We start from the raw sequence: 12,618 nt of genomic DNA, 5'->3' as shown, positions 1-12,618 counted from the left end.
TTCCACAAGAATATGCAATAGTCTTTCATGTTTTGCCTCTGTAGTTTTCATGTTGAGCCATTTTACAGACATGGGTAAGTACAGTTCTCACCACTTTGTATATGAAGAGGCTGAGGCAGGCAGATGAGAAGGGGCTGACCAGGATTAATGCCTGGGAATACAAAAAGATCTCTGCCATTTCATGTATTGCCCCAATTTTCCTTCATCACACAAGATGTGTTTTAGACTCAATAAGATCATTAGAAGTTTTTCACGTGGGCAGAGGGATAACAATTGGATCTTGAACGTTCATCTCATAAACTTGTATCAGGACTAGTGTTTTGTACATCATCCTAACTCTCATGTGGCCCATGTACGTGTGGGTGGCTAAGATCTGTTTCTGGTCCTTTTGCTTTTGTCAGTGTAACAGGATATAAAAGCTGAGCAGTGGTAAGTACAATTGGTGCAGTATTGGCAATAATGTAGAATTCTTCTTCTGAAGTTAAAATACATATTAAAACATTTTTTTTATTTCTTAAATAATTTCCAGGTGAGAGCTTCAGGGACTTAGGGTGACTAAGAGGAGACACTGACTTTTTTTTTCCTTTCTACTAACTTAATGGTGCTTTTTCCAACCCCTAACCAGGTGGACTGTGCTTATGTAGAGTCAACTTAATTCTTGCCCTACTTAGTGAAATTGTATGCCAGTGGCTTAACAGCACGGTGCATTTGAAAAGTTTTGGGTAAAGAAATGGTTGACAGCTGTTTTTGCATTGTGGCTTTATTCAGACATGTAGCAACCTCAGGGATTGCTCATTATCACAGATGGAGTTCACAAAACTGTGAAAAACTGCTGTGAAGTCCAATGATTTACTGGTTTCTTATACTTGTGTAACTATTTTCTGTGTGTAGTGTTTTCTTTCAAGGTTGTGGACAGTATTGCAGTACAGTTTTGATGTTGACTGTCTGGTTACATTTTCTTTCATTTATGGGAAGTTTCTTTTGAGAAAAGATTTTTCTTTGCACTGAGTCTGTTTTTCATTAGCAGCACAATTAATCTGCCTAGATTTCCTTATTTGGTTCTGGGAAGCTTTTGTTATAAACAAACCCTATCCTAATACTTGCTTGTTACACTTAAGCTTGGTCTCTAGGCGCTTTTGGTCTGGGAATTTGGGTTGATGTGCCTGTGTTTTTCCTTCTCTGTGAAGTTTCTGATAAGCTTTCCTGTGTAAAATAAAAGCAAGCCTAAATTCAGTTGTGGATCCATGTTAAGCTATGAAATTCTCTGAAGTCATAACGTTCAGGTGAATGCTATTCCACTTGGATGTCCAGTCCTTGTGAGTGTGTAACTCACACAGATAAGCAAAATAGTGTCCTAGTGACCACAAAGTGCTACACGAGTGCTTGGAGTACCAAGAGAAACTCCGTAGTGAACTGGAGTTAAGTATTAATGAAGTTTAAATTACTGTTCTCCTGCATGTCCTTCAGATGCTCAGAATGCAAATTATCTGTTGTTGATCATCTGAAAATCAGGCCTGGCCTGTCTTTAGTAGAGTAATAGTGGCACAGTACTTATATATTCTTACCAGAATATGTGTATTTAAGGAATTTGGATCCCCTGGATTTTAGATGCAAGACAAGTTCAGATTCTAATTATTGTATTCCATCTCAACATTTGTATCAAATAGCACACTTAGCATCTTACAGGAGAGAGATAATTTATTGCTCTGCTCTCTGGTTTTGTGGGGTAAAATTCTCAATATAAATTGATTCATCTCGATTTCAGCTGTGGAGAAAGATTTGCCTTCAGTTTAAATCTTTCTCAGAAGTACCTGAACACTTCTGGTTGCCTTTCTTTTTTAGACTGATGAGCTCCTTTGTAGGTATATTGCTTTGCATAAAACAAATATGATCTTTTGAAGTCTCCTTTCCCAATTACTTCGAAGAGTGGCAGGTTTCATAAATGTAAATCAGCTGGAAGAATGGGAAAAATAAATTACTTTTGCTAAGACTGGAATTGGTGTCATTTATATTTATATATGCACTTGCTTTCCAAAGCGCACATTAAAAAAACAAAGTACATGTGTACATGTTCATTCAACCACGATACAGCAGCTGAAAGTCTTTGATTCAGAGTTGGTCCTGCTGGTGTTCAGTGGTTTGCCAGACAACCAAACTATGAATAAACTGCTAATTACTGTGACCTGGGAGAAAGTAATCTAAATCTGCACACTTTGGTGGTGTGGCATGAGAAACGGGACCAAGGTGGGACGTTTGAGTCGCCAAAACATCCCTGGGATTTCACGCTCTCCAGAGATCCGTGTGCATTCACAAGGGTCTGAGATGGGATGATTGTGCCTGGAAGGATTTTATCTTTTTTTTTTTTTCCCCCCAGCAATTTTCTTTCTTTTTATTTTTTTGGGTTTTTTTTTGTTAGGGTTTTGTTGCTTCACCAGCTCTCATGTTGATAAAGTAGCTCTTCACTGTACTTTGTAGCATCCACCTGTGCTTTGTGCCAGTGCTGGGTTGTTGTGTTTGCTTGTGGTGGCTGTTGCATGCTGTGTGTGTACATGTGCATGTGTGTGTGATGTCTGAAGCGCTCTCATTTGTTTCTCTTTTGAAATCCTGTCTCTGACCATCCCTCTCTGCCTGGATGGAAGGTGACTGCATTGCGCTGTTGTGAACTAACAGTTGTGCTGAATTTGACACTTCTTTTCTTTTGGTTTTCTTTCCTTTTTCAGTCTTGCTACGTTGTATTTAATTTTATTTATTTTTTAACAATTGTAAGCACATGCATTCTCTGACTCTCTAGACATGTCGCTGGCTGCTTCAGTCCATTTACATGGAACACTAAGCAAGAATGCCCTGAATCATTCACTGAAATGAGACTTCTTTAAGTCCTAGGTTAGTTAGAGCCTGTGTAGGTTCCTTGGTAATGTATGCACTGGAAAAAAAGTAGCCCAGATAACTTCACTGCAGATCTGAAAAGTTTAAACTGTCCAAGTTACCTGAATACTACCTAAAAAATATGCTATATTTCCCATAAATGTTTATTGCACTTCAGCTCAGAGCGTATCTGATGTGATACTAAGTAATGGAAGGCTATACAGTTATATATAATCTGTGTTTTTTGCAGACTGATGGGTCTGAAAGGCACTTCTAGATGTTGCAGAGTAGTGTGTACCTAATACTATTTTAGAATACAAATCTAATGCTAACCTTAATCATTTTAGACAAATGCTGATACTTCAGGGTGTGCTCAGTCTGTACAACTGAAGAATCAAATAGTGCAACAATGATCTTGAGGCAGACCTGAGTTCATAAGAGAAAATCCTAATGTAGCCTAGTAGTATAGGAGTGGGTATCTGTCAAAATGCTGGAAATTTCAAGGATGTATTTAATTCATTCTATGAGATACAAAAGGAAGGAAATAGCTTCTTCAAGTGCAAGTCCTTTTTGTTGTTTTGTAGTGTTACAGAGTCATAGGTTGCTCTGAAATTTTGCTCGCTGTAGGTCAGCTCATTGGAGCATTGCTGTTGGCTGTGACTCCTGAATTGTCTGCTGTATTCTTTGACAGTGGCAAATGCAAATACTGCTAAATCCTCTGAGACCGCAGTGAGGGAAGGTACATCAGAAACCTATGATGTTAGAGAGGCAAAGAAGCTCATATGGAGTGCTTGTTTAGAGCACTTATTGTAAATAATTGTAGAAATTCAAGCCATCGGGCAAGATTTGGGGAAAACTCTTCCTGCAAATGGTAGTGTTACCAATCCTTAACCTACAAATCTGAGCCTACGTATCAGCGCTTTCAAGATACCTAGAATTCATTAGGTTCTTTCTAAAAAGGGGTAGAAGGGGTGTAAAAAGAAGCTTGATTTATTAGCTAGAGTCTTAGGCTAACCATTAGAGAACAGCTCACTAACCTGCCCTTCATGCTCCCCTCCCCCTAATTCCTGGAGGTTGCATGTGCTTCTCATCCTGCCACTGCACTGCATTTCTTGTTTTGCGATTACTTTTGTCTGTTGTCCCTCTGTCCTCAAAGATGATCACCGCACCTATGGCCCGAGGTGGGATGCAAATAAGACCACGGTTCCCGCCTACCACCGCAGTGTCTGCTACACCGCCAAGCTCCATTCCTATGGGCGGACAGCAAATGCCACAGGTATTTACTGAGTCAAAGCACGTTGTGTCAGGTATTGCACAAAGCGTTGGATGTGTGATTGTATAGAGCTTGCTGTCAAGCAAGGGGAAGTTCACCTTTTCGTGGAACAGTAACTTGGTGGTGTCAGGGTATTGGGCTGTTGAGGTTTTTCACGGATCCTTTTTCATTTCAAACAGCAGGTTTTCTGAGAGTGTGGGACATCAAGGTGGTTCCAAGAGGCATAGATCTTTCTTATAACGCTTACAATTTTTTAATGTAGCTGTTTCAAGTCACAAATTAGAACTACTAAATTTCTGTTTAATCTTTGTCCATACTCCACTATGAGTTTGCATTTAGGAGAGTTTGCAGAAGTGTTGCAATGTACCCTAATGCACTGGCTGAGTTGTGTCCAGGACCTTAGTTGTCATGTATTTGTGCTCTTTACAAGTGCCTCTTGCATTAATAATAAACTTAGCTCATTTCAGTTTGAATATCAACTTGGCATGTAATCAAGGTCTAAGAAAAATTGAGTTCTCTTCCTTCACAGTTGTGAAGGAGAAGCTACCAGAAGGGCTCCACTTGTATGAGAGAACCTGTGTAGGCAGGTGGGCAGCACCTCGCCAGGTGTTGCTGAAGGTGCTTGAGGTCAGAGTACTGCATTTGCTTAGCGCAGGTTCTGGTCTTCTGAAGACCCCACAGCCATGATTCACAAGCAAAGTCTGTCATTGGAGGGGAGCAAAAGTGGGGAAAACTGGAATGAAAGAGAACTGAGTTCTTACTAGTATGTCATAAAATGAGGCACTACTCAGCTGAACTCTGTGGTTTGCTCAACTCTGTGATTGGTGCTGGTTTACATATGCATCGTATTATGGTGGTGTAAGAATGTTCAACTGAATTTTTAAACTCTGGTGTTTGTGAACCTAATGTCTTGTTTTTCTAGATATTAATTTCTAAATTTAATACCAGGTGTGTAGTTTTACTTAACATTATTGCATTTTGCTTATAGGTTTAATGAAGGTTCCTTCATTTTTGCGTTTTTGTGTCCTTTGCAATCTTTTCTGGGGGATGTGGAGCATTGGAAACCGCTTCTTATTGCTGCTGCATCAGGTCTTGTAGGCACAGCCTTTTTTTTGTCATTAGTTTGCTAAGGTAGTTACAATGATCAGAAAGATGGTGCAGGAAGGTACGCCTGTCATTCCTGGTTTAAGATGTACAGTCATTTCAGTGCAGGTAACTGTTTATGTTAACTGAAATAAAACCCAGGCATAGCTTTTGAATCAAAGGAGAATTTGCTAAGAGCTTAATTTGCTGTAGCAGTTTAGATTGTGTGAGACAATCATTTTTGGACTGACATGAGGGGGCTTCTGTTAGATACTTAAGTGTTAGATTGGCTTACATTCACTTCTAGTTTTAGTATTCAGTGCCATAGTGCTTTATTGCTGTCATGTCTGTGTTTATGGAGGGGCTTTGATTTCCAGGTGACTGTAGAAAAAGATATAGAAAATCAAACAATTAAAGAAGGCAGAAGAAGAAAGGCAATCTGTTTATGAAAGTGGGTTATAAACACGTGGTAGAGTGGGCAAGTGAGTAATTGTTGGGAAAAGCTGGTATCGCATATCATATCATTTGATAGCTCTGAATCAGTGTGAATCTCTAGCATTCAGTGCCAAATTTTGCTCTAGTTCCAGGTGAATTAAAATTTGGAACTGTTGTCATTTACACCTCTTAGTTTTGTGAAATGCTTAAGCAATACTGGATATGCTGTCATTACCATGTCATTAGAGCCCTTGCAGCTGTTCACAGTAGGAGTAAATGGCTGTAGCATACATCTGGTTATTAGTCACTCAGAATCTAAAGTGTTACCTCTGACTACAATACAAAAAGTCGTTTTAGACTCTGTACAGATGGTTCTAAATGTCTTCTCATTTTGGAAAAGAATCTTGGTGTTATCTTGAAGAATCTCTTTCAACAAAAGAGCCAGATGTTACATCAGTGTTTTGTGACTGTTTTCATTCCATTGACACATTTTTTCTGTCCTTTTATCATAAGGCTCAGTTAATTCTGCAGTGGGTTTTTTTTTATTGTTGTTTGGTTGTTGGTTTCTTTTGCTATTAGCCTTTCTCAGCAAAAGAATATACTTACTGATATGGCATTACGTTCCTCTACCTCCTGGTCTTTGAACACACCAGAGAATTAGAGGTGATTTTTTTTTTTCTTAGCTGAAGTTTGTTTTTCCCTGAATGGATACTAAATATTATTAAGTCAGAGCTTCAGTTGTGCAAGCCTAAATATATTCTGGGCAAGGCTTCCTATGGTTTCATATAGTGTTCAGGTACTGCAGAGTTACTTGGTGTTCAGTGGGCTGTAGTATCTGTCCTTGAGTATGCTTTTACATGCATAAAATCTCATCCTACAGTGAAAAAAAATGCAAAATTGCATTATCTTACATATGTTGAAAATGAAGGGTACACAAACTGTCTAGTAACCATGATTAAACTCTTGAGTGAAATGAGGAGCTAAATGAGTTAATTGGATCTAAAGGAAGTTCTTTGCTTCCCCTCTCTGAAGTGATTATATATCAAAGGAACTGCTTTCAAAGAATCATAAAGAAGTTTGGCATTGCATACTTCTGAGTCAGTTGCTGAAAAGGTTTTATATAATATTAAGCATTAGCCTTTAGTGTTCTGAAATGAAGCTAGCAGGGAGCAAACTTATTGCAAGAAGGAAAGCTGCTTGCCTATGGTTGTACTTAATAAAGAGAGGTAATACTATTAAACAGATAACAACACTAATTCATCTTATGCTTATTTGCATAACGTAGTATGCTACTTTTTTTCTTTGCTTTTCTGCATTTGTAATTTAATGTGAAGGGATCTTGACGTAGCAATAGATGTAGAAGCTTAAATCTGGGTACAAACCTTAATGCACCCTTTCTTCTTCCTTCCTAAAACACCAGGATTTAACTTCTCGAGAGTAATTTTATGTAACCAGCCTCAGACACGTTAAAAAGGCCTGGTTTTCAGGGAGTGCTAAACCACTTAGAAGTGTTCATAGTTTGGCCCCACAAAAATGGGTGCAACGTCTGTAGGGGTAAGTTCTAAATTTCTTACTGTTTAGAAGAATGTTGAATAGAATGGCAAAAAGTCAGGAATTGTTTTTTGGGGTGTTCATACTAACTTCCACGGGATGTTGAGGTGGTTGATTTCTGTGAGAGCTGCACAGTGAGATGCTTTGCAATCTCAGCAATGCTTTTCCGATTGCTGAGGAGACACAGGTTGTTAAAAAATCTTGTTGTGAATTTCAGGTTGGTAGAAGAGATTGAGAATGTAATGGAGTTACTGAAGATTTTTTTTTTCCTTTAAGTAAAAGCAGTATTTCAGGCTGCATTTATTTTTAAACTGATTTCATGGATAATGAATTAGTATCTTCAAGTTCATCAGTTTTATATTTGCACCTAGGTGAGGGTTGCTTTGGCTTGTAATGTATTTACTTTCTTGCATAGCTGTAACGTGGTATTTCCAAGAAGGCATATTGTGTCATATTCAGCATCCTCTGAAAATGGGTGATTAAGATGGATAGTTAACGAACGAGTGAAGGACAACTTGCAGTGTCCATGAAGTGTTGGGCTGGTGGGGACCTATGTTTAAAAGTGGTTTATACTGATGGAATGATTTGTTGATTCATGAAGGTGCTAATTATTAACTCAGGTATTCTGTAAGTCACTGAGTAGGCTAACTAAGCATATCTTGTTGTATGTGCAGCCTAAGGCCATAGAACTCTGCACTTGCCTTAAACAAACGTGCTCATATAATATTTGCATCACTGTACCATAATCCTGGCCATGATAAAGGGTTTGGGTTTTTTTTAGTTGGTTTTAAGTGGTAAAAGGGAAAAATGGCTGTGAAATGAGCACAGGGGGGCAGCTGCTCTAATTTGAACATCGTCTGGCTATATTACTTTATAGTGTGCAGAATAAACTTCGTTGTTATCTAGAGTTTGGTGCTGTTCTGAAAATTCCTTATTTGTCTTTTTGTCCTTTAGGCATACCTCATCTTTTTCCAAAGGTCAGAAAGCTGCTTCACTTTTGTCCACCCAGCCATTCAGTTTATACTGTTACTCTCTCCACTCTGATTTGCAAAGCTGCATGAGACATGCTGGTGGTTTGATTTACTTAATTGTTTTTCTTCTTTCAACATGAAGAAAACGAATTGAGAAGCTACAGTTAAATCTGACAGACCTTTGAAGTCTATAATCAAAATTCAAATGCAAAGGTTTTTTTTAGTGATTGCTATTTCAAGTTAGAACTTTTTTCCCCCTGCTTTTCTTTACCCTAGTTCGAATAAAGCACAGGTTTTTCAGGTGGCACTTCTGACACTTTAATTGCAGCCTGTTGTTGTGGGAAATGAAAAAGTCGTTACACAGTTATCCAAATTGCATGCAGTTTTAATTGTTATTTCTGGTAAAGTTAATAGGAAGTACTGCCATAAAGGCCTCAACAGTGATACAGCTGGAACTGTTTTCATTATGGAGAAGAACAGGAAACTAACATTTTCATTTCTTATAGGGCTGAGGATATGCTTCTCTCCATAGTTAAAGCCTGTTAGTTAGGTTCCCATTGTCTTCTCCCTTTTGTTGTTGTTGACCTTATTCTTTTTCCACATTTCAGGTCAGCCAGAACAGCATTACCATGATGTCATCCCCATCTCCTGTCCAGCAGGCTCAGACACCCCAGTCAATGCCTCCACCACCACAGCCACAGCCGTCTCCTCAACCAGGCCAACCAAATTCTCAGCCAAACTCAAATGTCAGGTGAGCTGGACTGTAACTTCTGAAGGTTTTCAGAAGCATTCGACAGACCTCACACTGTTTCCATTGAAGTGTATAAATTTTACCGTGAACTTTGTGAGAGTGTAGGTGGCATTTTGCCAAATACACTCTGAAAACCCCCGTGTATAAGAAATCCATAGCAAATCTACTGCTGGAGCTCCAAATTGCTATAGCAACACTTAGTGAAAATGTATGTTTGCAGGCTGACCATGCTTCCTTATCAGACTCTGGCAGATTTGTTTTCATTGTTATCTTTCAGCTCTGGCCCAGCTCCATCTCCCAGCAGCTTTCTCCCCAGTCCATCTCCACAGCCATCCCAGAGCCCAGCAGCTGCACGAACACCTCAGAACTTTAGCGTCCCATCCCCAGGTCCTTTAAACACTCCAGGTGAATATGAGATCTCTTTTACAGACCATGAATTGGGGTATATTTTGATAACAGATTTCCTGGGAATTATTACACTTATTATTTGGTATGACATAAACATTAAACAGCACTGCTGAACAGCCAGCATGGTGAATAGTAGGCATGTTGTATGCATCACGGTGCTTTTCTGTCCCAGTTGGAAGAGCAGTTTCTGATTCTGTGAGTTAACTTGCTGACTCCTCTTACAGTGCTGTGTGCTCTGCAGTTTAAAAAGTGTGGGCTGAAGGAAAACTGCAGCAAGTTCCGTGTGCTGATTTAATGTTTAATGTACCAGACTGAGGCAAAATGGGAATCTAGGAAATGAAAGTATGAAACCTTTGGACTTTTTCAGGAGTTTAAAAAAAAAAAAAAAAAAAAAAAAAAAAGTAGTAATAAATGGGAATTGCTGCACTGTCCACAGAGCATGTTGTTATTTCTGCAAAAAGATTAGAGGACTGGACAGGTACTGAAGCTGTGGAGTGCATCATGAACTATGGTTTGAGAGTTGCCACATTTCAGATCTGGATTCTCTTATCCATGCAACATGCAGTCTTTACTTCTTGCTAGGAAACCCAAACTCTGTCATGAGTCCAGCCAGTTCTAGCCAGTCAGAGGAACAACAATATCTGGAGAAACTCAAACAGCTATCAAAATACATTGAGCCACTCCGGAGGATGATCAATAAAATCGATAAAAATGAAGGTGAGTTTCGTTTTCATGCATTTCTTTGTCTCTCTCATAATGGAAGAAACAGTGCATCTTTTTATGATGGTTTCTGTTCCAAGGATTAAAAATGACAGTCACAGCTAATTATTTTACTAGGAAGAGTGGGTAAAATCCTTAAATTCCTATCAGTTTTCCTTCATATTTGATGTTTTTGGGATACATTCTGATAGCTTATGCAATGGGTGTGCTTAAACATTAGACAAAAGATCTATCTCACTATTTTCTTCAATGTTTGCTAATATCTTTTCTTTTAACAGCATGGTATGTTTCTGTCTACAAGTATGGTAGTTGTCCCCATTGTCAATGTTTGTCTCTTGATATTTCTTCAGATAGAAAGAAGGACCTGAGTAAAATGAAGAGCCTCCTGGATATCCTGACTGACCCTTCAAAACGGTAACTTGTCAGTTTTCAGTGGATAAAAGTTCCCTACCTCTTCCAGAAAGTTTTTGTTTAGCATCTGGCCATGTTGGCACTGAAGTTGCCTGTGGGGCTCAGATAGCAGAAACACTTGAGCTGAGGTGCCCCTTTTGTGGTGATGAACTTTGTCTTCTTCTGCAGATGCCCTCTGAAGACACTGCAGAAATGCGAAATTGCACTGGAGAAGCTAAAGAATGATATGGCTGTGGTACGTAATGCTTTGCTTAATAAAAGATAAGCAATCGATTCAAAAAAATCTTATAATTTAGTAACTTTTTGTGTTTCTTGTTGCTTATGCTGTTATGAATTCAATTGAGGTTGGACAAACTAAGAAAACAGGAAAAAACAGGCAAGCTCTTCATATTGTATGCATCTTTTAATGGAGCTTTCAAATTCTTGTGTTTTGTGCAAATATTATAGTAATTCTTTCTATGAATTTCTGCAGCTGATTTCAGGAGAAAGCTGCAGGCTTATTTAATGCTACTGTGTGCAGTTTTGAGAATTCTTTGCATTTTGTGCATTGAAAGTTTACTGCTGTAAAGTTTTGCGGAATGTTTTTATTTTTGGTGATAATTAAGAGAAAAGGTGGGGCTTTTGTATTTTAGCCTACTCCACCACCTCCCCCAGTGCCTCCCACCAAACAGCAGTACTTGTGTCAGCCACTTCTGGATGCTGTCTTGGCCAACATCCGGTCACCAGTCTTCAACCATTCCCTCTACCGCACCTTTATGCCAGCTATGACTGCCATTCATGGTCCACCAATCACGTATGTATCATTAACTAACTGCTTCTTTATTTCAACTGTTGAAAGAATGGGGATGGGTTTATGGCAAGATGGGAGTTGTACCTTTTTATGCCTGTAAAATGTTTGGCAAATGTAGTGTTGGCATAAAATTTTCACCTTGTTCTATTGTGAACTGTATTTTACATAGGGCCCCAGTTATCTCCTCTCGAAAACGAAAATATGAAGAGGATGACAGACAGACTATACCAAATGTGTTACAAGGGGAAGTTGCAAGATTAAATCCTAAGTTCCTGGTGAACCTGGACCCCTCCCATTGCAGTAATAATGGCACAGTTCATCTCATATGCAAACTAGGTAAGAAGAAACTGAGGACTGAATTCAGAACTGAGGGATTTTTTTTTTCTGTTGGCTGAGTCTTGAATCTTGCCAACCTGTGACTTCTGCATGAAGTCTGTAGTTATCAGTGTCACAGAACAGCTTAATCATGACATTTCTGTACAGCCTGCCTTAGGTTACACCTGGAAATTTCATTCACAGTGACCAATCCTTTACTCACTCTGAGGCTGTAACTATTAATCTCATTGAGTGTGTAGAAACCACTTGTTGCTAGTAACCGTCTTGATACCTGGTATGTGAGACTTGTTCTTATGCCAACAATTAGGATAGAGCTGGAAAAATGGTGAGTTAATTTTTGGAAGGGTCTATTAATTGGTACTAATCATGACTGATAATTATATATGTTTAAAAAAGGAATTCAGATGACATCTTCCTTGTTCCTTCTCAGCTGAATAAACAGAAAGTGTTACAGTCTATGATCTTACTTTCCAGATGGGAATCCAAGCAAAGCAGATTCTTTTTCATCCCCATTATGTCGGAAATCTGAACTGTTCTCATCTTGAACATCTTGAGCTCTTAGAGGAGGCACCTAATCCTCCAAAATGAGGTGTCATAATGAATCTTAATGAAGGCCAGCCAATGAAATGATGGGCAATGTGCAGAATTACTTAAGAGATGGATCTGTCTTTGCCAGGCTGTCCTTCCAATAAGTGAAATTCCAATAAGTGAAACGAGATTTCCATTTTTGTTTTAAAACAGTATACCCTTGTCTTCTTCCTGGGGCTCAGAGGCTTGAAACTGAGCTATGTATGAAAAGAATGTCCATACAAGGGACAAAAAAGGCTTTATTCTGATGGAAAATGTGCTTGCATTCTAGATGACAAGAATCTTCCAAATGTCCCACCACTACAGCTCAGCGTTCCAGCGGACTATCCAGATCAGAGCCCTCTGTGGATAAAAAACCCTAGGCAGTATGGTATGAGGATTCTAGCATGTATTTGGGGGCATGTGTGCATAGTAGTATTGGGGAAATGTGAACACC

General features: G+C 39.0%; 1 protein-coding gene across 6 annotated transcripts in view; it reads left to right on the top strand.

Moving 5' to 3' along the window:
- MED15 (mediator complex subunit 15) overlaps positions 1 to 12,618 on the top strand; it is a 31,795-nt gene that overhangs the window by 11,090 nt on the left and 8,087 nt on the right. For 5 of the 6 annotated variants that reach the window (XM_042865933.1, XM_042865934.1, XM_042865932.1 and 2 more), the window contains exons 9-17: positions 4,022 to 4,141; positions 8,787 to 8,929; positions 9,207 to 9,334; positions 9,920 to 10,054; positions 10,408 to 10,471; positions 10,637 to 10,703; positions 11,101 to 11,261; positions 11,428 to 11,594; positions 12,454 to 12,552. In XM_042865933.1, the coding sequence (XP_042721867.1) occupies positions 4,022 to 4,141; positions 8,787 to 8,929; positions 9,207 to 9,334; positions 9,920 to 10,054; positions 10,408 to 10,471; positions 10,637 to 10,703; positions 11,101 to 11,261; positions 11,428 to 11,594; positions 12,454 to 12,552 (1,084 nt within the window). The remainder of the gene's footprint in view (positions 1 to 4,021; positions 4,142 to 8,786; positions 8,930 to 9,206; positions 9,335 to 9,919; positions 10,055 to 10,407; positions 10,472 to 10,636; positions 10,704 to 11,100; positions 11,262 to 11,427; positions 11,595 to 12,453; positions 12,553 to 12,618) is intronic. The other variant, XM_042865936.1, reaches the window with a different exon arrangement.

The sequence above is a fragment of the Lagopus leucura genome, unplaced genomic scaffold (genome assembly GCF_019238085.1).
Source record: "Lagopus leucura isolate 7727_CA_CO unplaced genomic scaffold, USGS_WTPT01 Super-Scaffold_806, whole genome shotgun sequence".
NCBI classification, from domain to species: domain Eukaryota; kingdom Metazoa; phylum Chordata; class Aves; order Galliformes; family Phasianidae; genus Lagopus; species Lagopus leucura.
The sequence above is the reverse complement of the archived record's forward strand: the minus strand, read 5'-3'. Positions and strand labels throughout refer to the sequence as shown.